General features: G+C 39.3%; 7 protein-coding genes across 8 annotated transcripts; 4 read left to right on the forward strand and 3 right to left on the reverse strand.

Moving 5' to 3' along the window:
- The first annotated feature begins 52 nt into the window (after window positions 1-52).
- LOC17874624 (26S proteasome non-ATPase regulatory subunit 9) lies at window positions 53-1,795 on the forward strand. The gene is made up of 5 exons (XM_023781184.1): window positions 53-289; window positions 375-435; window positions 768-872; window positions 1,037-1,388; window positions 1,509-1,795. The coding sequence occupies exons 1-5, from the start codon at window positions 149-151 to the stop codon at window positions 1,528-1,530; spliced, it is 681 nt and encodes a 226-aa protein (XP_023636952.1). The 5' UTR covers window positions 53-148; the 3' UTR covers window positions 1,531-1,795.
- A 221-nt stretch (window positions 1,796-2,016) lies between these two features.
- Window positions 2,017-5,808, reverse strand: LOC17877341 (GTPase HflX). Its single transcript, XM_006280213.2, has 13 exons — window positions 5,377-5,808; window positions 5,089-5,231; window positions 4,822-4,938; window positions 4,442-4,556; window positions 4,200-4,337; window positions 3,929-4,024; window positions 3,729-3,842; window positions 3,357-3,425; window positions 3,143-3,213; window positions 2,958-3,051; window positions 2,733-2,861; window positions 2,556-2,645; window positions 2,017-2,464 (listed from the first exon to the last, which is right to left on the reverse strand). The coding sequence occupies exons 1-13, from the start codon at window positions 5,707-5,709 to the stop codon at window positions 2,351-2,353; spliced, it is 1,623 nt and encodes a 540-aa protein (XP_006280275.1). The 5' UTR covers window positions 5,710-5,808; the 3' UTR covers window positions 2,017-2,350.
- Window positions 5,809-5,937: 129 nt separating this feature from the next.
- Window positions 5,938-8,205, forward strand: LOC17876317 (probable GMP synthase [glutamine-hydrolyzing]). The gene is made up of 6 exons (XM_006280668.2): window positions 5,938-6,087; window positions 6,204-7,022; window positions 7,132-7,189; window positions 7,283-7,366; window positions 7,467-7,608; window positions 7,838-8,205. Exons 2-6 carry the CDS (start codon window positions 6,530-6,532, stop codon window positions 8,105-8,107), a joined length of 1,047 nt encoding a protein of 348 aa, XP_006280730.1. The 5' UTR covers window positions 5,938-6,087; window positions 6,204-6,529; the 3' UTR covers window positions 8,108-8,205.
- Window positions 8,101-8,977, reverse strand: LOC17876004 (DNA-directed RNA polymerase subunit 5-like protein 1). The gene is made up of 2 exons (XM_006281433.2): window positions 8,756-8,977; window positions 8,101-8,663 (listed from the first exon to the last, which is right to left on the reverse strand). The coding sequence occupies exons 1-2, from the start codon at window positions 8,963-8,965 to the stop codon at window positions 8,241-8,243; spliced, it is 633 nt and encodes a 210-aa protein (XP_006281495.1). The 5' UTR covers window positions 8,966-8,977; the 3' UTR covers window positions 8,101-8,240.
- Window positions 8,978-9,194: 217 nt separating this feature from the next.
- On the reverse strand, window positions 9,195-13,400 carry LOC17876707 (ubiquitin carboxyl-terminal hydrolase 23). Its single transcript, XM_006279932.2, has 10 exons — window positions 12,886-13,400; window positions 12,632-12,746; window positions 12,377-12,487; window positions 12,113-12,285; window positions 11,672-11,995; window positions 11,406-11,531; window positions 10,594-11,253; window positions 9,938-10,481; window positions 9,632-9,719; window positions 9,195-9,552 (listed from the first exon to the last, which is right to left on the reverse strand). Exons 1-10 carry the CDS (start codon window positions 13,195-13,197, stop codon window positions 9,390-9,392), a joined length of 2,616 nt encoding a protein of 871 aa, XP_006279994.1. The 5' UTR covers window positions 13,198-13,400; the 3' UTR covers window positions 9,195-9,389.
- A 2,337-nt stretch (window positions 13,401-15,737) lies between these two features.
- On the forward strand, window positions 15,738-18,800 carry LOC17875653 (reticulon-like protein B21). Its single transcript, XM_006279544.2, has 8 exons — window positions 15,738-17,128; window positions 17,217-17,276; window positions 17,418-17,520; window positions 17,602-17,676; window positions 17,780-17,924; window positions 18,011-18,080; window positions 18,183-18,248; window positions 18,332-18,800. The coding sequence occupies exons 1-8, from the start codon at window positions 16,204-16,206 to the stop codon at window positions 18,646-18,648; spliced, it is 1,761 nt and encodes a 586-aa protein (XP_006279606.1). The 5' UTR covers window positions 15,738-16,203; the 3' UTR covers window positions 18,649-18,800.
- A 171-nt stretch (window positions 18,801-18,971) lies between these two features.
- LOC17876544 (RNA polymerase II C-terminal domain phosphatase-like 4) lies at window positions 18,972-21,342 on the forward strand. 2 transcript variants are annotated; one of them, XM_023783979.1, is made up of 8 exons: window positions 18,972-19,091; window positions 19,209-19,398; window positions 19,500-19,555; window positions 19,639-19,751; window positions 19,855-20,035; window positions 20,200-20,489; window positions 20,575-20,760; window positions 20,850-21,342. In XM_023783979.1, the coding sequence occupies exons 2-8, from the start codon at window positions 19,238-19,240 to the stop codon at window positions 21,216-21,218; spliced, it is 1,356 nt and encodes a 451-aa protein (XP_023639747.1). In that variant the 5' UTR covers window positions 18,972-19,091; window positions 19,209-19,237; the 3' UTR covers window positions 21,219-21,342. The 2 variants fall into 2 exon arrangements, with proteins under 2 accessions (XP_023639747.1, XP_023639744.1); XM_023783976.1 differs by having other exon boundaries at window positions 19,238-19,398.
- Window positions 21,343-21,381: the final 39 nt, after the last annotated feature.

The raw sequence follows: 21,381 nt of genomic DNA on the forward strand, positions 1-21,381 counted from the left end.
CTATTGGGCTTTTCGTAGTTAAGCCCAAAATATAATCACGGCGAACTGCTCCGTTCCAAGGTGAGGAGGCAAAGAAAAGCTGCGATTTCAGTGAAAAGATCGATCGGACTTGGAGAAGACGCGAGAGTAGAAGAGAAGAGAAGAGAAGATGGTTGGTACGAATCTGAAAGCGGAGACGATGGCTCTAATGGACAAGAGAGCAGCCATGGAGACGGAGATGAACTCTATTGTCCAACGTCTCTGCAATCCCGGCGGTCCTGGTCTCTCCGGCAATCTCATCGACTCTGAGGTACTGTATCTACGTCACACTCTTCTCTAGTGTTAACTGAGACTTCTTTTTGTTTTGCTCCTTTTGATGCGTTTGTATCTGACAGGGATTCCCGCGGGAAGATATTGACATTCCGATGGTGAGAGCTGACCGGCGTCGCCTTGCTGGTGATTTCTCTTTCTTTTTGTCTTGTGCTACTGAATTAGTCCATACATAGGGAGGGATTACTAGTCCAAGGCTGGATTAAACTTTAAACCCCATTAGGAAACGTAGCAAAATCGTACTGAGCATATACAGTTTGGCTTTTGTCTTGGCTTGAGTTTTTTCATAGTTGTGAACTAGAGAGGAGATTGGAAGGACGCAAGCTTGATTTTGTATCAATAGCATTTGCCATAGAGTGGATGTGTAGCTTTTACAGTGAACCAATTGTTAAGTTTTGCACTGCTCTTTCCGCTTTGAGTTGGTTTATTTCTCTGATATAGTTTCTACACCCACACAGAGTTAAAGAGTGAGCACAGTGAGATAACGGAAAAGATAAATGTGAACATTCAAATTCTTCATTCAGTGAGGCCTACATCTAGAGCTTCATCTACAAAAGATTCAGGTTTGACTTAACAGGCTCCAAACTTCAGCTTGAAATCTTTGGTTTCCATAATCATCTTCTCTGATTTGGTTCTTTGTTTAGGGCTATGAGTATTAGAGGTTCATTTATAGTTTGAAACCATATGCATACGTGGGTACAAAGCTTATGAGTAGGAAATGATGTAGGTTCAGAAGATTCAAGCTTGTCAGGTGCAGTGACTTCTTTATCTGCCTCCATGCAGACATCTGGATTCAGTGTTACTTCCCGACCCATGGAAGTGGATGTGCTTACTAGTATTCCCTTTGCCATGGTTGATGAGATAACCGAATCATCTCCAGCAGCAGAGGATGGATTACAGCTTGGAGATCAGGTTGTGAAATTTGGCAACGTGGGGGGTGGTGACAACCTGTTGCAAAGGCTTGCTGCTGAAGCTCAGTCTAACCAGGGACAAGCAGTTTCTATTCAAGTAATGAGGCAAGGTGCAAAAGTTGATTTATCTGTCACACCAAGGATATGGCAAGGCAGAGGTCTATTGGGGTACATACTGATTCTGCTAATACATTACAATAGTTGATCTGATCGTTAAGGAGGAAAACCATTTCTCGTGCCAACTGATAAATTGTTAACATTTTCCTATATGATTTTCTTCCATTGTAGGTGTCATTTTCGATTGGTATGAGCTGCACATGCTTCCTTGGATTATCATTTGGAGATCTGGATTTGGTGAAAGCTTCTGTCCTGCAGAGTTGGTGGTTGATTAAGTAGGCTTGCAAGTGTTTGCATAGCCTGCAAAGTAGAATGACCTGTATTTTTCATCTTTGTATGGAGAACCCAACTAAAATAGTATTTGGTCTGTACAATTAAGAGGCTTCCTTTCTCACCCTTTTTCCTAACAATGGTGTATGATTCCACCACCCAAATCGAGAATAGAGTTAAAGATACTATTGTTAGATTTTTATGCGTATTAGTAGAAACTTGATCGTAAGTATTTCTGTAGCATGCACTCGTCCTAAAGTATAACAATCAGCCTTAGCAAAGTGTAATTTGATATCTTGGTAGGAACGTTTATTTTCCCTCCCAGCTTTGAGAAACTCTTTGAGCTGAGATTAGATTGTTTACTGAGCCATTCAAAGTGTTAATATGTTAGCTTTTGTATTTGTACGTAAATCATATATCGAACGAGGCGCTAGTTTTGGTTTAAGTGAAATATTTATACAAAAAGGGTTATCACTGACGCTCGCTGTACAAAAGGGTTATCAATGATGAAATAACATTTGCAGTGCCATTTCACGATGTCATGTAGGGGTTCAGGCTTAGCTTGCTTGTGTCTACTAACAGCATTCCTTTTTATCTACGAATATTCCTTACTGTCATTCTTTTTGGTGTGTATGTTCATGAGGTTGTTTGAACTGTTTTTGCTTCCGGGTGCTTTGGCCAAACATGTGGCCTATGTTTCTGAGTAATAATATAGGCCTTCAGGTTCTTGCTATGCTTCTGGTTCACCCTTTTTGGCTTATGGGAACATCTCTAACCAAGTGTCTCATAGGTTTAAGCAGCTGTGCAAAACGAAGCGGAACGTGTGCCCTGATAAGCGTCCCATTCTCTGTATATTCCTATATACACAACAAACACAAAACATCAGAGTCAAATGAGTTATCTGGACAAATAAAGGAAACCAAGTAAGATGGTCGGTCATCTACTCACAGTTTCTTTCACCATTCCAACCTTGTGTATGGTGCTTAGAAGGTCCCCTTTATCAAACGGCAAAAGGGCTTCAACCCAAACCATTGAATCCTGTAACAGAATTTTAAGAACTAAATTTCTAATGTTCCAGAATTATGAACAAAAAAAAATATCAATACATTTTGATGAAATGCCAACCTTAAGCTTCTCATGAACAGCATTGCAGAAGTCGTCTAGTCCTTCTCCTGTCAGAGCAGATATACATATAGTATCCCCACTTTTCTCTGCTTCCAGCTTGACCTTTTGAGGATCATCCACTCTATCAACCTAAAACAAGAAATAAAGAGTTTTATAACGTTGTTCCCACGTTATGTTTCATATCACGAGATTGAATGGGAACTACAATCATATCCGTCTCTTTACCTTATTCCACACAACCAATTTTGGGATTGATGAAACATCGAGTTCAGACATAACCTTTTCCACAGCTTCTATTTGTTGCTGTGCCAGTGGGTGGCTAAACATGTTTCAAGCATAATATCATCAGGAGGTGAAAATATGAAATCTGATGGATGACCCATCTTAACCAGGGTTTGAAGATACCAAACCTGATGTCAACAACATGCACCAAAAGGCTTGATTCTGATATTTCTTCGAGTGTTGCTCTGAAAGCAGCAACCTGCAAGACACTTTTCAGCTAAGTTACACACCGCGTGAACACAAGTCTTCTAGATTTTTACTACGAGACACTCATGGGAGTATTGACAAGAAGAACATGTTCGGTTAAGCTTCTAGTTGGGTTCTTAGCCATTAGGACCTTACCAGAGTGGTTGGTAACTTTTGGATAAAACCAACGGTATCTGTGAGAAGAAATTCCTTCCCGTTGTGCATCTGACCAAAAGGGACACAGAAAAGAAATATCATGTTCAAACTTGATACCACATTAAATACAACTTCTAACGCTATTGCATGTCAATAGCTAATAACGACATATGAGAAAAGTTACATAATGGCAGTGCAGGAGTCAGAACCACTTTGACAGTATAATTACATTATATACATCACATTGAACATGTCATTATTAGGTAATGTGACTATCAATGCATATGTATTCATTATAGTAGCATATAAGAAATAATTGTCACCCAAAGAAGGAAGGAACTGTGGGTCTACTCTCCCAACAAATTCACTCACCTGAACCCTTCTTGTAGTTGGATCAAGAGTCGCAAACAAACGATTTTCAGCGAGAACATTAGCACCAGTCAATTGGTTCAAAAGTGTACTCTTCCCGGCGTTTGTATAACCAACCTAAAACAGAACAGGTAAAAAACATTCTCATGTAAAATGAAGTGTTGTTCGATTCTTATGAGTTTAACATAACGTGGTGTCCTTACCAACGATACAACAGGCACAGGTATAGCAACACGCCGGCTTCTATACTGCTTTCGATGCTTTCTAACAGATTCCAACTCCTTTTTGAGAACTCCAATCTGGCCAAGTTAATATGAAAACGTTCAGAATATACTTTCTACTTAATGGACCAATACAGAAAAAGACAGTACCTACGAAATTACAAACCATGCCACACACCATTTCTTGATAAATGAAACGAGGAGCAGTGGCAAAAGAGGCTAAGAACTGGAGAAACATCTAGATGTTACTTACTTGTGTACGCAAGATTCGCTTATCAACTTCAATTTGTTTTTCTCCCATGCCCTTAACTTGACCACCAGATTGACGCTCAAGGTGAGTCCACATTCTAGTTAATCGTGGCAATTGGTATTCCATTTGTGCTAGAGCAACCTAGAAACAAGTAAAGATTGAGCCAATGTTGTACATGGTTTCTGAAAAGAGCATTACTAAAAAGTTTCACAACAGTCATCTCTATATGTAAAGCTTCATCTTGCCTGCAAGGCTGCTTCATGAGTTGCGGCCCTTTGATTAAAAATGTCCAAGATAAGGGCGGTGCGGTCACAAACTCGAACTTCCCCACCAAAGGCCTTTTCCAAGTTGCGCAACTGCCTACAATTTAAATATATAAATTCATAAGAAACTGAATCACATGTTAACAAACTAATCTGGGAATAAACAATAGTATGAAACTCCTACATACTATAACACTCAAATGACTAGATTTTGGTACATATTCTAGAGCTTGCAACCAAAAACCTGTAGAATTGTAACTTATAGCTATAGGTCAGTCAAAAGGTAAACAAGAAGCGTGGTGGTCTTAATTCAAGAGCATATATTTCCACTGAAAACAAAAGAAGTTACAAAGAAACGTTACCCTGGTGAAAGCTCATCGTCAAATATAACAGTCTCAACGTCCAATGCATTAATTGCACTTTTGATCTCTGCGACCTTTCCTGATCCAATGTACGTTCTAGGATTTGGGGAAGCTAGCCTGATGAATACAATCAAACCATCATTGACTTTAGCATCCGCAACAAAACAACATGGCAGCAGAAAAATAATAAGACAACTAGATTCACAAAAAACCAGGAATCCAAACACATCCCTAAGTAGCAAAACACAGATAAATAGAACTACTAACTTTTGATAAGTAGAACCAACGACCGCAAGGCCAGCTGTATCGGCAAGCTGTTCTAGCTCCTCAAGAGATTCCTCTATATCAAACAAACATTCTCCATCTCCCTTTCTTTCAACGCCCACTAAGTATGCCTTCTCCTCAAAAACCTGAACATTACAAAATGAACTATGCTTCTTCAACTATACTGAAGCACAAAATGAACACCCACTCCTATATAAGAAACAAATGACTAAACACCATCAACTAAATGGTGAAGAAGAAGAGAATATGTTATATATGAGTTAAAGCAACCTCCTTTCCATTTCTGAGCTTGAATCTATCGTTTAAGCTCTCTTCATCTTCTTTTTTCTTTCTCAACATTCTCGATGGAGCTGCAACTTTTTCTTCGTCGATGCTCGGCTCCTCTGAAGATAATTCGAGCAATTGAGGGGATTCATCTTCCTCCACAGTTTCCTCAAAATCGAGACCATGCTGAGCAACGTTACAGGACAATCTCCACGAATAGCAGTTGGCATGAAGACGAGAGAGGGGAAGACGAACAACAGGACGATTGGGTTTAGGTTTAGGGTTCGCGTGCCACTGAAGTTTGGAAATTGGAGAAGAAGAAAGGTAAAACGAGCTCATGGTGGAGATTGAAGGAGTGTCTGAGAGATTGAGTGTGTGGAAATGAGTTCAAGGTGAAGAAGAAGAAGAAGTGATTTCAACTACGTGTCGTTTATCACGAACGTTATAACGCACTGCTTGCCGGTTTTTGTTATGTTATAATTTTTGTTTTGTTTGGTTACTTGATTAGTTGTATCTTGTCCCTCGATAACATTATTGATCCATACATCTATGTTTATTTATGATTTGCATTTATTTTTAATTTTACATTTTTTCTCTTTCCTCTCGATATTTCTTGGGAAGAAGAAACTCATGGGAATTTTCAGGAATTTTGTCAGCCATTTTCTCTCTTTGTAAAACCACTAAAATTAGGTGTGCAAAAATCCAATTTTTTCCATTGTAAGTCAAAGTGCTCTTTCTCTCTTGTCTATTCACAAATGCAGGCTTGTTTCTGTCGGTTTCTAAGAAGCTTATATAACATCTGAATCATTGACGTTGCTTTTTATGTTACTCAGGTCTGTTTGTTGGAACAAGAACCCTAATTTTGTAAGGAAAAGGAAGCATTTTTGTTGATGTTATGCTCTGTTTTCAAAAACTCAAGAGGAAGAGTGTTTCTGTGATGTCCAAGAGAGTATTGGTTCGTTGACTGAGTTGGTTTTGGTTTTGGAGATCTAGCAAATGGAAGCTGGTTTAATGGACGTGGTGGCACGGTACTGTTTGTGATTCCCTCTCGATGGCGATGCTGTTTGTGTGGCAAAAGAATGGCGACTCTCAGATGTTTCTCTGCTGATTCAAGAGTCAGAATCAGGTCAGTGTTTGAGTCAAGTGTTTGGTGAACTCAATGTCTAATGCTCCTAGAATTCAGTCCATGAATGTGCCTGAAGCAGAGACCAGGCCAACTCTGAGGACTGCTGCTAACAAGTCTAGTCCTTTCATCACACACAAAGCTGTTTCAAAGTCGCTGAGAAAGCTTGAAAGATCCTCATCTGAGCTCACTGGATCAGATGAGAAACTATCTTATGCTTCACCAGCCGGAACCGTGTCTTCTTCTTCTTCTCACAGGCACACTCTTAATGTGGCTTCTATACTACGACGGCATGAGCAGAACCTAAATTCTAATTTGTCACTGAATGCATCTTTTTCCTCTGATGCCTCCATGGACTCATTCCACAGCCGAGCATCTACTGGTCGTTTGATTCGGTCCTACAGTGTTGGATGTAGAAGTAAGTCTTACCCTTCGAAGCCAAGAAGTGTTGTCTCTGAAGGTGCTTTGGATTCACCACCAAGTGGTTCAGAGACTAAGAAGAGGTGTGCTTGGGTGACTCCAAACTCTGGTCAGTTTCTTACTCTTGTCAACATTCAGAGTGTAGATGAGTGTACACAATCATCGATTTACTTTCAACGGTCTTTACATTGACTGTTTTTTTTGTTTGAAAATGCCAGATCCTTGCTATATTGTTTTCCATGATGAAGAATGGGGTGTGCCAGTTCACGATGACAAGTATAGTTCAAACTTTTCTCTCTTGTGTATAACGTGCACCCTTTTTGATTGATGAATATTCCTTACTGTCAATCTTTGGTGGTGTATGTTCAGGAGGTTGTTTGAACTCCTTGTGCTTTCGGGTGCGTTGGCCGAACACACATGGCCTACGATACTGAGCAAGAGGCAGGACTTCAGGTTCTTGCTATGATTCTGGTTAACTCTTTTTTGCATGGACGTGTCTCTCATTTTGTTGAATCAGTCCCTTCTGTTTTCTTATGATATATGTGGAATGCAGGGAAGTTTTTGCTGATTTTGACCCCAATGCCATAGTGAAGATCAATGAGAAGAAGCTGACCGGTCCAGGAACCACTGCAAGCACTTTGTTGTCTGATCTTAAGCTAAGGGCCGTCATCGAGAATGCGCGTCAGATACTTAAGGTAAACCTCTCTTCCACTCTTGGTTGGTTGCCCAAGAGACCCAATTTTAAGCACATTGATTCAAAGCCTTGCAAAAATCTGGATATTGAAATAAAAGAAGGTCTAGAAGTTTTCAAAGTATTGTTTCAGGATTCATTCAAAAGCTAAAAAAGGCTTGTTGCATATAATGGGAAACTAAAGCTACTGTCAGTTGCAGTCAGATTGATGAATGCTCTATCTCTGTTGACAGGTGATAGAAGAATACGGATCATTTGACAAGTATATATGGAGCTTTGTGAAGAATAAGGCGATTGTGAGTAAGTTCAGGTACCAGCGACAAGTGCCTGCAAAAACTCCAAAAGCAGAAGTGATAAGCAAAGATCTAGTGAGAAGAGGATTCCGCAGCGTGGGACCAACGGTGGTTTACTCCTTCATGCAGGCAGCAGGGATAACAAACGATCATCTCACCAGTTGTTTCAGGTTCCACCATTGTATATTCGAACAAGAAAGGTATGTCTGAAAAGAGGGACTTCCTTTGACTTGTGAAGAGGTCTCTTTTATGTTTTGTAAAGCCTCCAATTTGAGTTTATTAGTATTCAAAACAATGAAGAAGCAAAAGTGTGTAAAATGCAAAACAAAAGAAACGATATGAATCAAACAGCATATCGGTAGGTATAATAGTCCAGAGAAGTAACATCGCTTCGTCTGATCTTGACAATTTGTCCTCGCTTAAGTCCATAGTATCTGGCTAGAGGATCAGAGATGAGGATGCGAGGCAACTGTGTGTCTTGCACTGTGTATTTTTTGAGTAGTTCCTTCTTGGCTTGATCGTCGAGCACATAGTACTTGTTGATGAGTTTATGCTCAGTGATGTTGGTCACCAATTCGGCCTCCTCAAAGACTTCAATTGTTAGAATCTTGTTGAGCTCTAATACGGCCATTCTGGCCGGACCAGTTATGGGCATTGGAACAACTATGATCCCTCGAGGAACTTTATCGTCTCTCATCTTAAGAGCCACTTCCTTTTTAATCACTGGCACTCCCACCTTAGGACCTTCCGGGTAGAATACGTATATCTACACCATGATCGAGACAAGATTCAGCATTGAGTCAAAAGCTTACAACTTTATGACATGTTCTTCATATATGTATGTTAGTATGTACGTACCTTGTCGGCTGGATTTGGCCCCTTATTGGCTGCGACGAAAAGAGCTTCCTTATTGACTCTGTTCATAGATTTACAAAACTTTTGAACAAACTCTTCTCGTTTCAAGTTCAAATCAGAATCTTCTATAGTGTAACCTCGATCCCTCAGCATCTGAAGCACCGTGCGACGCACCTTAAAAATCCTCGTGATCTCATCATCCAAGTCAGACATTCTCTCCAAAGTCTTGCTCTGTTTTTTTTTTCTTTTGCCGGCGAAGAAGAATGAGGTTTTACTAGGGTTTAGGACTCATAAATACTGGCATTATAGCATATAATATACAGTATTTATGGATTGACATTTTCAGTTATGCCTTATATGATTTATGTCTTTTCGCAAAATTTAGTACTTTTTCATGAGCATATATATATATATATAAACAACAGATTGTGCCATGTCTGAAAATTAAGAAGGAAAGAAAAAGTAGATAATCTCACTCAAAAAACAGGTGATGGGATATGTCTTTGTTCATCACAAATGGAACAAAACTGAGAGTTGAAGAGATAACAAGCGATGTCTAATGCCTATAGCCTCTCTTTTCCTCTGTTGTTAACATTACTCAACATGTGGATTACATATATGTATCGATTATGGTCATTCATATCCTGAAGGCCGTCTTTGCAGTAGTTATGCGTTCTGTCCATTTCTTCTTTGTCTCTCTTAATCTCTTAGATGCAAGCATCTGGAACGGGTTAGGCCCTCCATAGCTCTCTTCTTTAATCCTTATCTTCTTTTTCTTCCCTCTGTCATATTCTTCATCCCTGCAACAATCCCATATAATTTGTGTAAGAAAACTTCCCACTTATGCAACCAAACCCATAGCAAATAAACAACACTCACCACTCATCTGCTACATAACCGATGCTTGTGTCTTCCCTCTTTGATCCCATCTTCTTTGAAACTGAAAATTCCTCATCCCACTTGGCAACTGCAATAGTTATAAAAGATTCAATACCATCAAAAACAATCACATCAAGGCAATAAGCCCTTGCCCTACGGAATTGAGGTATGACTGATACCAGTTCCAAAACAATTATCACCAAAGTTGGATAATCATCATTAATAATTAATATGGCAAATAATTATCATTAATAATTAACATGGCAAAGGTCTAACTGTAGTAAGTTGGGAAAAGGGATGACTTACCCACTGTCTCTGGCACACCCCGCGTGAGAATGCTCACAGCTTCTTTCTGTAACAAGATTGAGGACTCTCTCTTTCTTTTGGCGTTTTGGCTTGCTTCAGACTCGTCGCCAACCAACATATTCCTATTACTACTCGTGACCATTTTACTATGGAAACTAACACTTGAATCCTTTCCTTCCAAGCAAGTAGAACCAGAAGCAACTTCGCTAGTTAACTGTGAAGTGGACTGCTCATGATCTGCTGCTTTTTTCTTGGATTGGAGCTCTTTAGAGATAATCTTGACAGCTAAGGTACCACTTAACCTTCCCCTTTTCTGTTTCTTTGTTTTCCTTAAGCCCAAGGCCAAATTAAAAAATTTTAATCCCACCGGCAGAGTTTTCATGTTACGCTTGCGAGTCTTTCTGAGTGTGGTGAGCGTATCCCTCTCAGAAGTTGACTTTATCGACTCAATCGAATTGGCCAATTTTTCCGGGAGCTGTCCCTTTGTCTGATCAATAAGAACAACTTTTTCAATAGATGAATTACCAAATGACACATTTCCAACCTGGAGCAGTAAGAAGTAGCGACATGCAAGTTAGAAACACTGATATTAATAAAAATGTGGCTATACAAAAAGATGCTGACTTGTTTGAATTAGCAGTGTATTACACACTTACCTTCAGTGTATTAGCAGACTCGTTTGAATTGTTAACAGAGTTCTTCTCTTCAACACTATTTTCAGAGTTTGCTCCAGAAGAAGGCGTGTTCACAAGAATTTGGGCATTTGTGCTTACATCCAGGAGGGGAGACACCTTCCCTGGTAATACTGGACATGGAGCCTTTGAATCCTCCTTTACCAAAGATCCTGCCCCATTAGCCTGCGGAAGTGACACTTCCTTTTGGAAGGTCGCTTTGGTATTTAAGTCTTTCTGAATTAAAACCGTGAGAGCAGCTGGATCACATGTTTTTCTGGGTACTGAACCATTTTCCATCTTAAGGGTCTCTTTTGCCTCCACATTACTCATAGGATTTTTTTGTGTCCCTTTGGCGTTTAGATCTTTCTGAGCAAAGACAGCAGGGGCACTTAGATCACATGATTTCAAAGGTACTGAACCATTGGAAACAAGAGCGTCAAAACCACATTCTTTGATAACTGTTGGGCCATCCACTTGATCTTTTATGTTAGAAGACACAATCAAAGATGCTCTGTTTGTGGCAAGGCTTTCTTTCTTAACCAAGGGGACTGCATTCTTAGGAACAACATTTTGTCTATCACGAACATAGAATAGCATATATGCCTTCTGATCAAACACGACCTTCTCACTAACTTGGACAACCTACAACAAAAGTGTAAAGAGAAACTTACTACCAGTTATTCGATTCTCATCTGCTTGCTTGCGCATCAGTTATCAATTTAAAATGTAAGGAAATAAACTACTAACAGCAGGTTAAGTCTCAAATTAAAATTTGCAAGAACACTGATACTTACCCTATTGTCATCAAGGGAATACCACATGCCACTTGATGTGCGAACAAAGCAGGCGTAGTGACCAGAATGGATGCTTCGACCATAATGAACTAAAACACCATACAGAGTGTACTTCAGATTGCCTTCCTGTTCAACACAAGTATTTGATCTGTTAAAAATGAATCATGAAGCTAGGTTTAAAAAAATACATAAACACGATCATCTAAACAATTAACAGAACATGTCAAAATCCATGGAATATAGAGCACAAGAAGAAGCGTACTTACATGGGGACCACTAACAAAAGGTTTCATATCAATTGCAGAGGTAAACTGGACTTTCCTATCAATTTTTTCGGATCTGTGTGCTTCAAACCGCTTAAGATGAACGGTTAAAACATATGGTGCTTTAGAAACAGTAAGCTGCTTTCTAGCCTTGACTTTGTGCTTGCATCTTTCACATTGGTAAACCTTTGCACCATCATCTAATAGCTCAACAGCAGTGAAACGTAAAAGTGCTCTCTGCAACGAATCTGCCTTGGAAATATCTAGACTTAAGTCAAGAAATGGATCAAATTTGTTGGAGCAATGGGAACATTGCTCGCATTTCACCTGAATTGGAAAAGAAAAAAATAGAGCAGGTTAATCATGTCATAAAGATCTTCCACGCAGAGGTAAAATATATGCTCAAAAGGATGTACAACTTCCTGAAAGCAAAGCAAAATTTACCTGACTTCGAAGGCTACCACCAAAAATTTTGTGTACCAAACTTCTCCTGTAAGCATCAGAGGATTCACTAGGTACACCAGAAGGAAGACTACATTTGTGCATGCATTCTAGCAAATTGATCATGTACTCATGTGCATCCTCCTGCCGACAATTTCTGAAGTTTCGGGATATGCCTAACCAATCAGATGAGAATCCTCATTAGTCTGGTTATTAAGCCAAAATTGGCACACAATAGTGTAAGCCAGAAAAGTCCGAGAAGCGTACATCTCAAGTTTGAGACCAAGTCTTTTGGTGCTAATATTCTGCCAGTAGCTTGCCTGGCAGTCCTGACATGTTTTTGGATCGCACATAAAGCACAAAATCCAGCAACATTACCTACACAAAAGATTTGAACATTGTATCAGACACTGAAACAAGACTAGCACACACACGCGTTGATCTAAAAACAGAAGACATAAATGCTCTGGCTGATCGAACAAGCAACAAAAGTTAGCATTTTGAGAATCTAAAGCAACTTACAATATCTCTGATGCGCAGCGGTTTGCAGGGTAGCAGCTAAAGGCTCAGTGTATGTGAGACATTGCAATACGGAATTGAGAAAACATGTGTTCCCGAGATTCTGCAAACCCGCACCCTACAAAAAAATATCACAAACAACATTCACAAAACCAATAAGAATCTTTACGTCAATCAGTATAGATAAAAAGGAAACATATTTACGAATTAAGAAGGCCGCACAAAATTGAAAGAGATAAGATTGGCTAAGCACTCACAATTTTGCGGAAGGTAATGCTAAAGGTAAGCTCAGGATCGAACCCATTTTCCAACAAATCGGAAGCTTCGGGTTTCTTAGCGGAAGGTGGAGACAACAGTCGCTTGTTAGCGGAGCATGGATTCAAAGTCTCGATCTTAAAATCAGAACGCCCATTAGAGAAACCATTAAAGGGTTTCCTAGCGGGATGAAACTCGATCTTTCTGAACACGGCTGAAGCGGTAGAAGAAGCAACGGCGCAGGATCCGTTGCTGCTCGACGGATCACGATCCGTTTGGATCCCGAAATCGGTGCTGCTCGTAGCAACCTCCATTTACAAAACCCAGAGGATACAACAATCCGTGGATGGGAAAGGACACGGCTTTGTGATTGTCGGGAAATCAAAAAAATTGTGTGAAAGAAGAAGAAGAAAAAGAAGAAGTTGCGGCTGTGTGAAAAGAAAGGAGAAAAAGAGAGTGGCAGCTGCAAACGCACTATTAAACCCTAGCAAAGACCCAGCCCCGACATTATTACTTGGCCACTTAATTTTTTTAATTTTTAATTTTTATTAATTTTGTCATTCATACAAAACGAAAGACCGGAGTTCTTGTTTCGGTTACGGTGGTCTAAACCGCGCCTGATTATTACCCGCGAAACGAAACGAACAGAAAAGTACAGTATCATATTTATAGCATAGCATTAGCCTGACCTTAAAATAAATTAGGTTAGATTTGAAATTAAATGAATATGAAAGCCTTCTTTCTATTATCCCCTAAACCGACTTATGTTTACTAACAGGCCTTAATTAAAAGGCCCATTTAAAAACTAAATTTGAAAACGAGATCACAGCAAACTGAATTGGGCTTTACTTCGATGTGTAGATAAAATACAAAAAAAAAACCACAAGTTGCAAAACTGGTGCTGCTGACTGCCTACTGACCATTAACTAATGTATATTGTTTTCTTTTGTTTTCTATAATACTACAAAAGTTTTGATTTAAAATATAAATATTTGATGCTGGGAAAGTTAATAAAGAAATATATATTTACTGCAGAAATCTGAAATAACATATAGAATTATAAAGTTGGAAATGGAAAAAAGAAAAGGTGAATGGAAAAAAGGAAAAAGAAAGAGGAATTGCATGGGAAAAAGAAAAAATGGTAAAATAAAATACAAGTCGCAGCCCCGACAGGGATTGTAATTGGTAAACATGTGTAAGGAAGATCCCGAGTCGGTGAAGACTCCAAAGTACGTTTTGTAGTATTTATTTTTAATACACACTAATTATGAATGAATCGGAGGAATTCAATATGTATCTAACTAATCCCCATAAGATTATAGATACGCCCATTATTGTTGAAACCATTCGCCCCCACCACATTTGTTCACTACACCTTTTTCTTTCTTTCTTTTTCTTTGTGACCGTTGTTGTTATTTATTTATTCATTTTTTGTCTGTTCCCAAAATACTAGTGAATGATATATCAAAAGATTGATTGTCTGTTTGGTGTTTTTAGGTATATGTCACTCCCAATTAACAACTTTTTAATCATAGAAACATATCTTATGTTCGTTCGTTCGTTGCCACGGTAGTTGGGCTAACACTTCAAATTATATTAAAAAAACGTAAATGTAGATAGAAAGCAACCTGTATTTTGGAGCAGTATAGTATACAATAACATATAAAGAGAGAAATTAACAAAGAGAGAGAGAGAGAGAGAGAGAGAGAGAGAGAGAGAGAGAGAGAGAGAGAGAGAGAGAGAGAGAGAGAGAGAGAGAGAGAGAGAGAGAGAGAAGAGAGAAGAGGTGCATGTAAATGCGAAGGAGATTATCATATACAAAGTAGTAGTAGTGTGGAAAAACACAAAGAAGCAGGTACATAGGGAGATGTGTCATGAGTCACGTGCCCCTCCCACTCGACCACGTGCCGTCTAAGCAATATCATCCCCATTCCAACTCCTCCGATTCAGTACGTGTATTCTAATTTTTTTTTATATTCGGCTCTAAAACTTTGATTAATTCACTAGTACTAGTATGCAACACACTAATTTAATTAATTAGTGTCTGCTTATATATACTTAGACACACGCGCACGCACGTTGTTATAACTTCACATTTGTTTTTTACGGTACGGAGACCGATATTTGTTGCATAGTTGTAGCTGTTAGTTTACTTATTGGTTATTCAGTAGAGATTAGTTTATCCAAACACATGCATTCATTTTAACACAGTATAATCGTACTATCAATGTTCATAAAGACGTATTGAGATCTATGTATATGATATATAGTTACCGATTGTGTTTTTTTTATAAAAAGGTGTCGGTGGCACTCACTAAACTCCACCAATACAGTGGATATTAATTTTGGGGTTTTCCATTTCTTGTAAGGAAACGATTGAATATAACAAATGGTAGGTAATACGTTAAAATGGTTTTGCTTTTGTTCAGCCTCTCATCTCAAAACGCTCAGCCTTTTTATGAGATAAACGGCTTAAATTTGACTCTATTCATCTAAATTTGGGTCTGTGGCTCTGTATATATAAATTCTATATTGCATTTCACGGACGCTGACAAGATTCAGTGCCATAAATATTCTACTTGTTTAGTTGATAGACAAAAGTCAAAACCGAACCAACCCAACCCAACAAACATTCGTAAAAGGATTAAGGATCGTTACATATAAACCCAACAATACGTATATTTTGACATCCTTACCATTTACATACTTGTGAAGTTTTTTTTGTGCCATTAACACTCTGTATCAATCTCAATGTTAGCAGTATATTCATGATACACGTGAATATGTATATAACCTTTTCACTCGAATCTCGTGAGATAAAAGAAGAACAAACAAATTATAGTAATTCATTTGTGTTGTTTTATACGGCACATGTTGATTACTAGATAGCGTAAACTTTTACGATACGGAAGTGAAATAAAGTAAAAACCAAAACAAAAAGGAGCAATTCTGTTAGTAAAATTCTTTAGGTTTGAAAAAAGAAAAGTAAAAGTAGAGAGATTGTGATCATAAACCTTAATGATTATGTTTAAGCAAGCATCTTTGCAGTGCAACCACATGCAAAAGGCTTTTAGGGTTAACTAAAGCAGTAGCCAATTAGCCAACTCTGGTGTGATATCTCTAGTCTCATCTTCATGAGACAAAAGATAGGTCCCCCTCCTCTATCTGATCCAACAACCCAAACTCCAAACTCTTCTCTCTCTAACATTAGTAGTGCCCAACAAACTCCATTTACCTTCAGCTTCAAGGCTCATCATCATTACAACTTTCCAGTTCAGCTAATTTTACTAGTAGGACAGTGACATAAAGACAGCCAGAGAATGGACCCGAGCTTCAGCAGCAGCAGAAGAAGAAGAATTGGAGGAACCGTTGTTGCTGCAGGCTCTGTTTGGGAAACGAGAATGCAGAGCGACGACGAAGTTTGTAACAGTAAAGCCATTGTCATTCATGCCTCTGGCGAAGACAAGTCTTGTGACAAGCAAATGATGAGCTTAAAGGATGAAGCTTTAGGGGTTAATGGAAAGAGACGGACTTGGAAGTCAAGAGCTTCGGATGTGAAGAACCCATCATCGGTTGAGATTGGTCGAGCCAATTCTATGAAGCTTACGAGGCCGAGATCAATTGGTACACCTCCGATGACGCCGAGGAGATCGATTTCTAGCGACGATAAGAGCCCCAATGTGTCGGTGGTGAAGAAGGTGAGATCTGAATCTGTGGATGGGATTGAGAAGACTACTCCGGGTCGAGTTAAGAAGACCCGATCGGAGCTCTGCACGGCGATCGTCAAAGCCGGTGAATTTGATTCAGTTGCGTTGAGGAAAGTGAATTCATTGCCATCACCAAATTCTGATAAGAAAACAGAGCATGTTGTAGATTCACCGAAAGAGGAAACCGTTAACGAGAATTCGAAGATCCCAGAGGAAGTTAAGGAGTTCGGTGTTTGTCAGGAGATAATTGTATCTACTAAATCTAACGTTGACGAGCAGATCGAAAATGGCGATCACGAGGAAGAAGAAGAAGAAGAGCGAGAAGAGGAGGAGGAGGAGAGAGAAGTAGAGAAGAAGAGTGTTGATGTGAAAGAGATGAATGTAGCGAAGGAGAACAGAGTTGGTGGTGTTGAGATTAGCAGCAAGTTCAGTCAATTTCATAACAGAACAGCTCCATCTCCGTCGTCTGTCCGTAAAATTTCACCTCCGGTGATCAAAAAGGCTACTCCCGTTTATTCGGTTCCACCTCCCAGCACAGGTATTTGATCCGAATCTCGATGCTTCGTCATTCTTTTGTGTCTTCTCAATTTTTGACGTAACCTCTGTTTTCTTACGACTGTTTCCAGATAGTTTTGCAGAGGAAGAAGAACACTTTACTCAGTCACATAGCAAATTGCAGAGTCTGGGTGAGAATGAGATTCTTAATACAGTAGTACTCTGCATAGTTCCATCATATATAAATTTGATTCATTCTATTCAGTAAAATGCATAATTTTTAGTCTGAAAAGTCAGAGTTAGATATGTAAATGATGAAATGAAATGGACAGTGGATCTGGTGATGTGGAGAGATGCATCAAGGTCGACGTTGGTGTTTGGCTTCGGGACATTCCTCATAATCTCTTCTTCCTACGCCAATGATCTCAATTTCAGGTTTTTCTTAATTGATTGAGGAAGTTTACACACAAGTTAGTTTTAAGTAGTTGGAGCTAAAATGTGAATGGATATGTACAGCTTCATATCAGTCGTAGCCTACATGGGACTCATCTATCTGGGAGTCATGTTCGTATTAAAATCACTGATCTACAGGTGTGATGCATAGACCCATTTCTCTCTCTTTCTCTCTGTCTTTGCATGTTTTTTTTTTTTTTTGTGACTGGCTTTAAAAGGCATATGATAATGGTGGACGCAGGGGAGTGGTGGAGGAGAGGCAAAAAATAGTTGGAGTGAGAGAGGAAGATGTGAAGAGGATGCTCAGACTTATAATGCCTTACCTCAACGAGTCTCTCTTTCAACTCAGAGCACTTTTCTCTGGCGATCCCTCCACTACTCTCAAGGTAAGTCTTCTTCTTCTTACTTTCTTGCTCTCTCTTGTCTCTGTATATCACGTTAAGAAACTATAGACGATGATGATGTTGTGCAGATGGGAGTGGTGCTATTCGTCTTGGCCAGGTGTGGCTCTTCCATCACTCTTTGGAACCTAGCCAAATTTGGTACCTTTATGACTCTTAAGTCTTATCAGAATTCTTGTTTTAAGACATGGTGTGTGTGTGTGTAGATGTTAGAGTTCTGAGTGTTTTCCTGCGTGAGAACAGGCTTCTTGGGAGCATTCACAGTGCCTAAAATATTCATCTCCTACTCAACCCACTTCTCAGCTTACGGTAACTTAAAAACAATTGTTTTGTACCTCTCCGGTACATCATTCTTTGAGACATTGATTCACACTCAGGTTGTGTACATGCAGGAAACTTCTGGATGAGGAGATTCAGGGATGCATGGGAATCATGCAATCACAAAAAGGCAGTGGCTTTGGCACTCTTCACCCTCGTATGGAACCTCTCCTCCGTCACTGCTCGTGTATGGGCAGCATTCATGTTATTCGTTGCTTTAAGATACTATCAGCAGAAGATGATTTGGAAGACTGATCAAAATGAAGATACTGATGATGATGAAAATATAGAAGAAGACGAAGAAGAAGAAGAAGAAAAAGAAGTACAAGTCCCTAAATTCAAAAGAGCTCCTCATATGATGATGCCTAATAAACTCAAGAAAATTTCTTAAATTTCCTTCTTTTTGTTCCTCCCATATATAAACAACATACTGTAATGTTAATCTCTTTAGTTTTTAGTTAGGGCTCCTCAATCTGTTACTTTACTTCTCTATACACAGCTTTCTATACAGTTAATAATGTGAAGCTCATCTTCTTCTTATAAGTTCTACTTTAACTACTCGGTGCTTCAAATTACAAACTGTTCAGTGTTGACTATAAAAATTTATGCTAAAATAAAGTAATCTTAATTAGGCTTGTAATGGGCCCTAAACGGGCCTTGCTCATTATTTATAAGTTATTACATACAAACTATGCAGCTTTCGTGAAACAACAAATCGGAGAGAAGTTGAAAGCGTACGGTTGCACACCGGTCGTGGTAACTCCACTCTCTTCCTCAAAAACCCAACAAAAATCACACGATTTCAGCTTCTCGTTTCAGACGAACAAAAACAAGGTATCGTTCTATGGTTCTCTGCGATTCCAATTCGAATCCCATTCTGCTCTTTTTTTTTTTGGTTTAATTTAGGGTTTTAGTCGAATGGTAACTTTGATTGGCGTTGGAATTTCTCAGATTTTGCATACGTTGTGATTGGTTTTCAGATGAGTGTGGCAGCCGATTCTCCAGTGCATTCCTCAAGTAGTGATGATCTTGCTGCCTTCCTTGATGCTGAACTGGACTCTGCCTCAGATGCTTCGTCTGACTCCTTACCCAGCGAAGAAGAAGAAGTAGCCGGGAATGACACTGAAGCTTCCAATCATGGGTAAATTCAACTCTCACAAGTCATGCCTTCTCTTTAATCGAATCTTCAAACTCTACTGTTGTTTACAGTGTGTTTACTATGTTTTCTCAATCATCTTTTAGGTCAAAGAGACAAAAGTTTGAGCGTTTGGAGACTGTTGACGAAGAGGAGATTGAGGGTGAAGCTTTCTTTCTTCAGCCTTATTATTGCTCTCTGTCATGTGTTCTATTATGTTTAATTTCGAATCTGTTACGGTTGCAGAAGCATCCTCAAGCAAAGGAGAATGCGAGCACCCAGGTTCGTTTGGAAATATGTGCTTTGTCTGTGGACAAAAATTGGTAGAAACCGGTGTTTCATTTAGATACATACACAAGGTTAGCCAATCTATTCGATTATTAACTTACTCATCTCAGAATAGCTTCACTTAAATCAAGTCTTAGTTTTTGTTGATGAGCTTTGGGAAATCTGTGTTCTTAGGAAATGAGGCTCAATCAAGATGAAATCTCCCGGTTGCGAGATTCAGATATGACATTATTGCAACGCCAGCGGAAGCTGTATTTAGTTCTCGATCTAGACCACACCCTGCTTAATTCAACCTTACTAAAAGACCTGAAACCAGAGGAGGAATACTTGAAAAGCCATACGCACTCTCTTTTAGGTGATACATTGAGATACATTGTTTTGCTTTTATCAAATTCCTTTCTTACTAATATGGTCTTTTTTTATGGAACTTCTGTCTTGTTTCTGTCCTTTTGTGGTCCCATCTAGATGGTTGCATGTGTTGTATTTCTAAGAATTTTCGGATTTTTTTGTTAATCTCAGATGTCTCCGGAGGCAGTCTTTTCATGCCGGAACATATGCACATGATGACCAAACTGAGGCCGTTTGTTCACTCATTTCTAAAAGAAGCCAGTGAGATGTTTGTGATGTACATATACACAATGGGAGATCGGCAATATGCGCGGCAGATGGCGAAGCTACTTGACCCTAAAGGAGAGTACTTTGGTGATCGGATAATTTCTCGGGATGACGGCACAGTGAGACATCAAAAGAGTCTCGATGTGGTGCTTGGACAAGAAAGTGCTGTTCTGATTCTTGACGATACAGAGAATGTAAGTATGTTGTGTAACTTTTCAATGTTTCGTGTAACTCTTAATCATGATATTGAGTTGTGCTGATACTTGGTATGCTGCACAGGCGTGGCCAAATCACAAAGACAATTTGATCGTGATAGAGAGGTATCACTTTTTCGCTTCGAGCTGCAGACAGTTCGATCACAAATACAAGTCTCTATCGGAGTTGAAGAGCGATGAGAGTGAACCAGATGGGGCACTTGCAACTGTCCTGAAAGTCCTAAAACAAGTGCATGCGCTATTCTTTAAGGTATACCCATATACATACACACTGGATCTAAAGAAAGCCTATCTTTTGCCTAGTTGGGGTTTTTGCTGATTATGATTCGTTTCTTTCAGGATGTGGATGAAGATATATCTAATAAAGATGTTAGGTTGATGCTTAAACAAGTGCGTAAAGAGATACTTAAAGGATGTAAAGTAGTGTTCAGTCGGGTGTTCCCAACCAAGGCTAAGCCGGAAGATCACCCTCTGTGGAAAATGGCAGAGGAACTGGGAGCCACCTGCGCAACTGAAGTGGATGCATCAGTGACACACGTGGTAGCTATGGAGATGGGAACAGAGAAGGCACGTTGGGGTTTAAGAGAGAAGAAGTTTGTGGTACATAGAGGATGGATAGACGCAGCTAATTACCTGTGGAAGAAGCAGCCAGAAGAGAACTTCAGTTTAGAGCAGCTCAAGAAGCAACAAGGAACGGAAGAAGAGTGATTTATGTAACACGATGAGAAAGAAGTATAGACTTTGTTTTATGAATCAGAGTAAAGTTTTAAATGTACATTGTATCTGATATTTCTGGGATATTTCAACTAAGATACTAACTTTTGATACGAAATCTCTTCTCTTGTTCATTGCTCCGTAAATGCTTGTTTGA

This window comes from Capsella rubella, unplaced genomic scaffold, assembly GCF_000375325.1.
Source record: "Capsella rubella cultivar Monte Gargano unplaced genomic scaffold, Caprub1_0 scaffold_8, whole genome shotgun sequence".
Classification (NCBI taxonomy): Eukaryota; Viridiplantae; Streptophyta; class Magnoliopsida; order Brassicales; family Brassicaceae; genus Capsella; species Capsella rubella.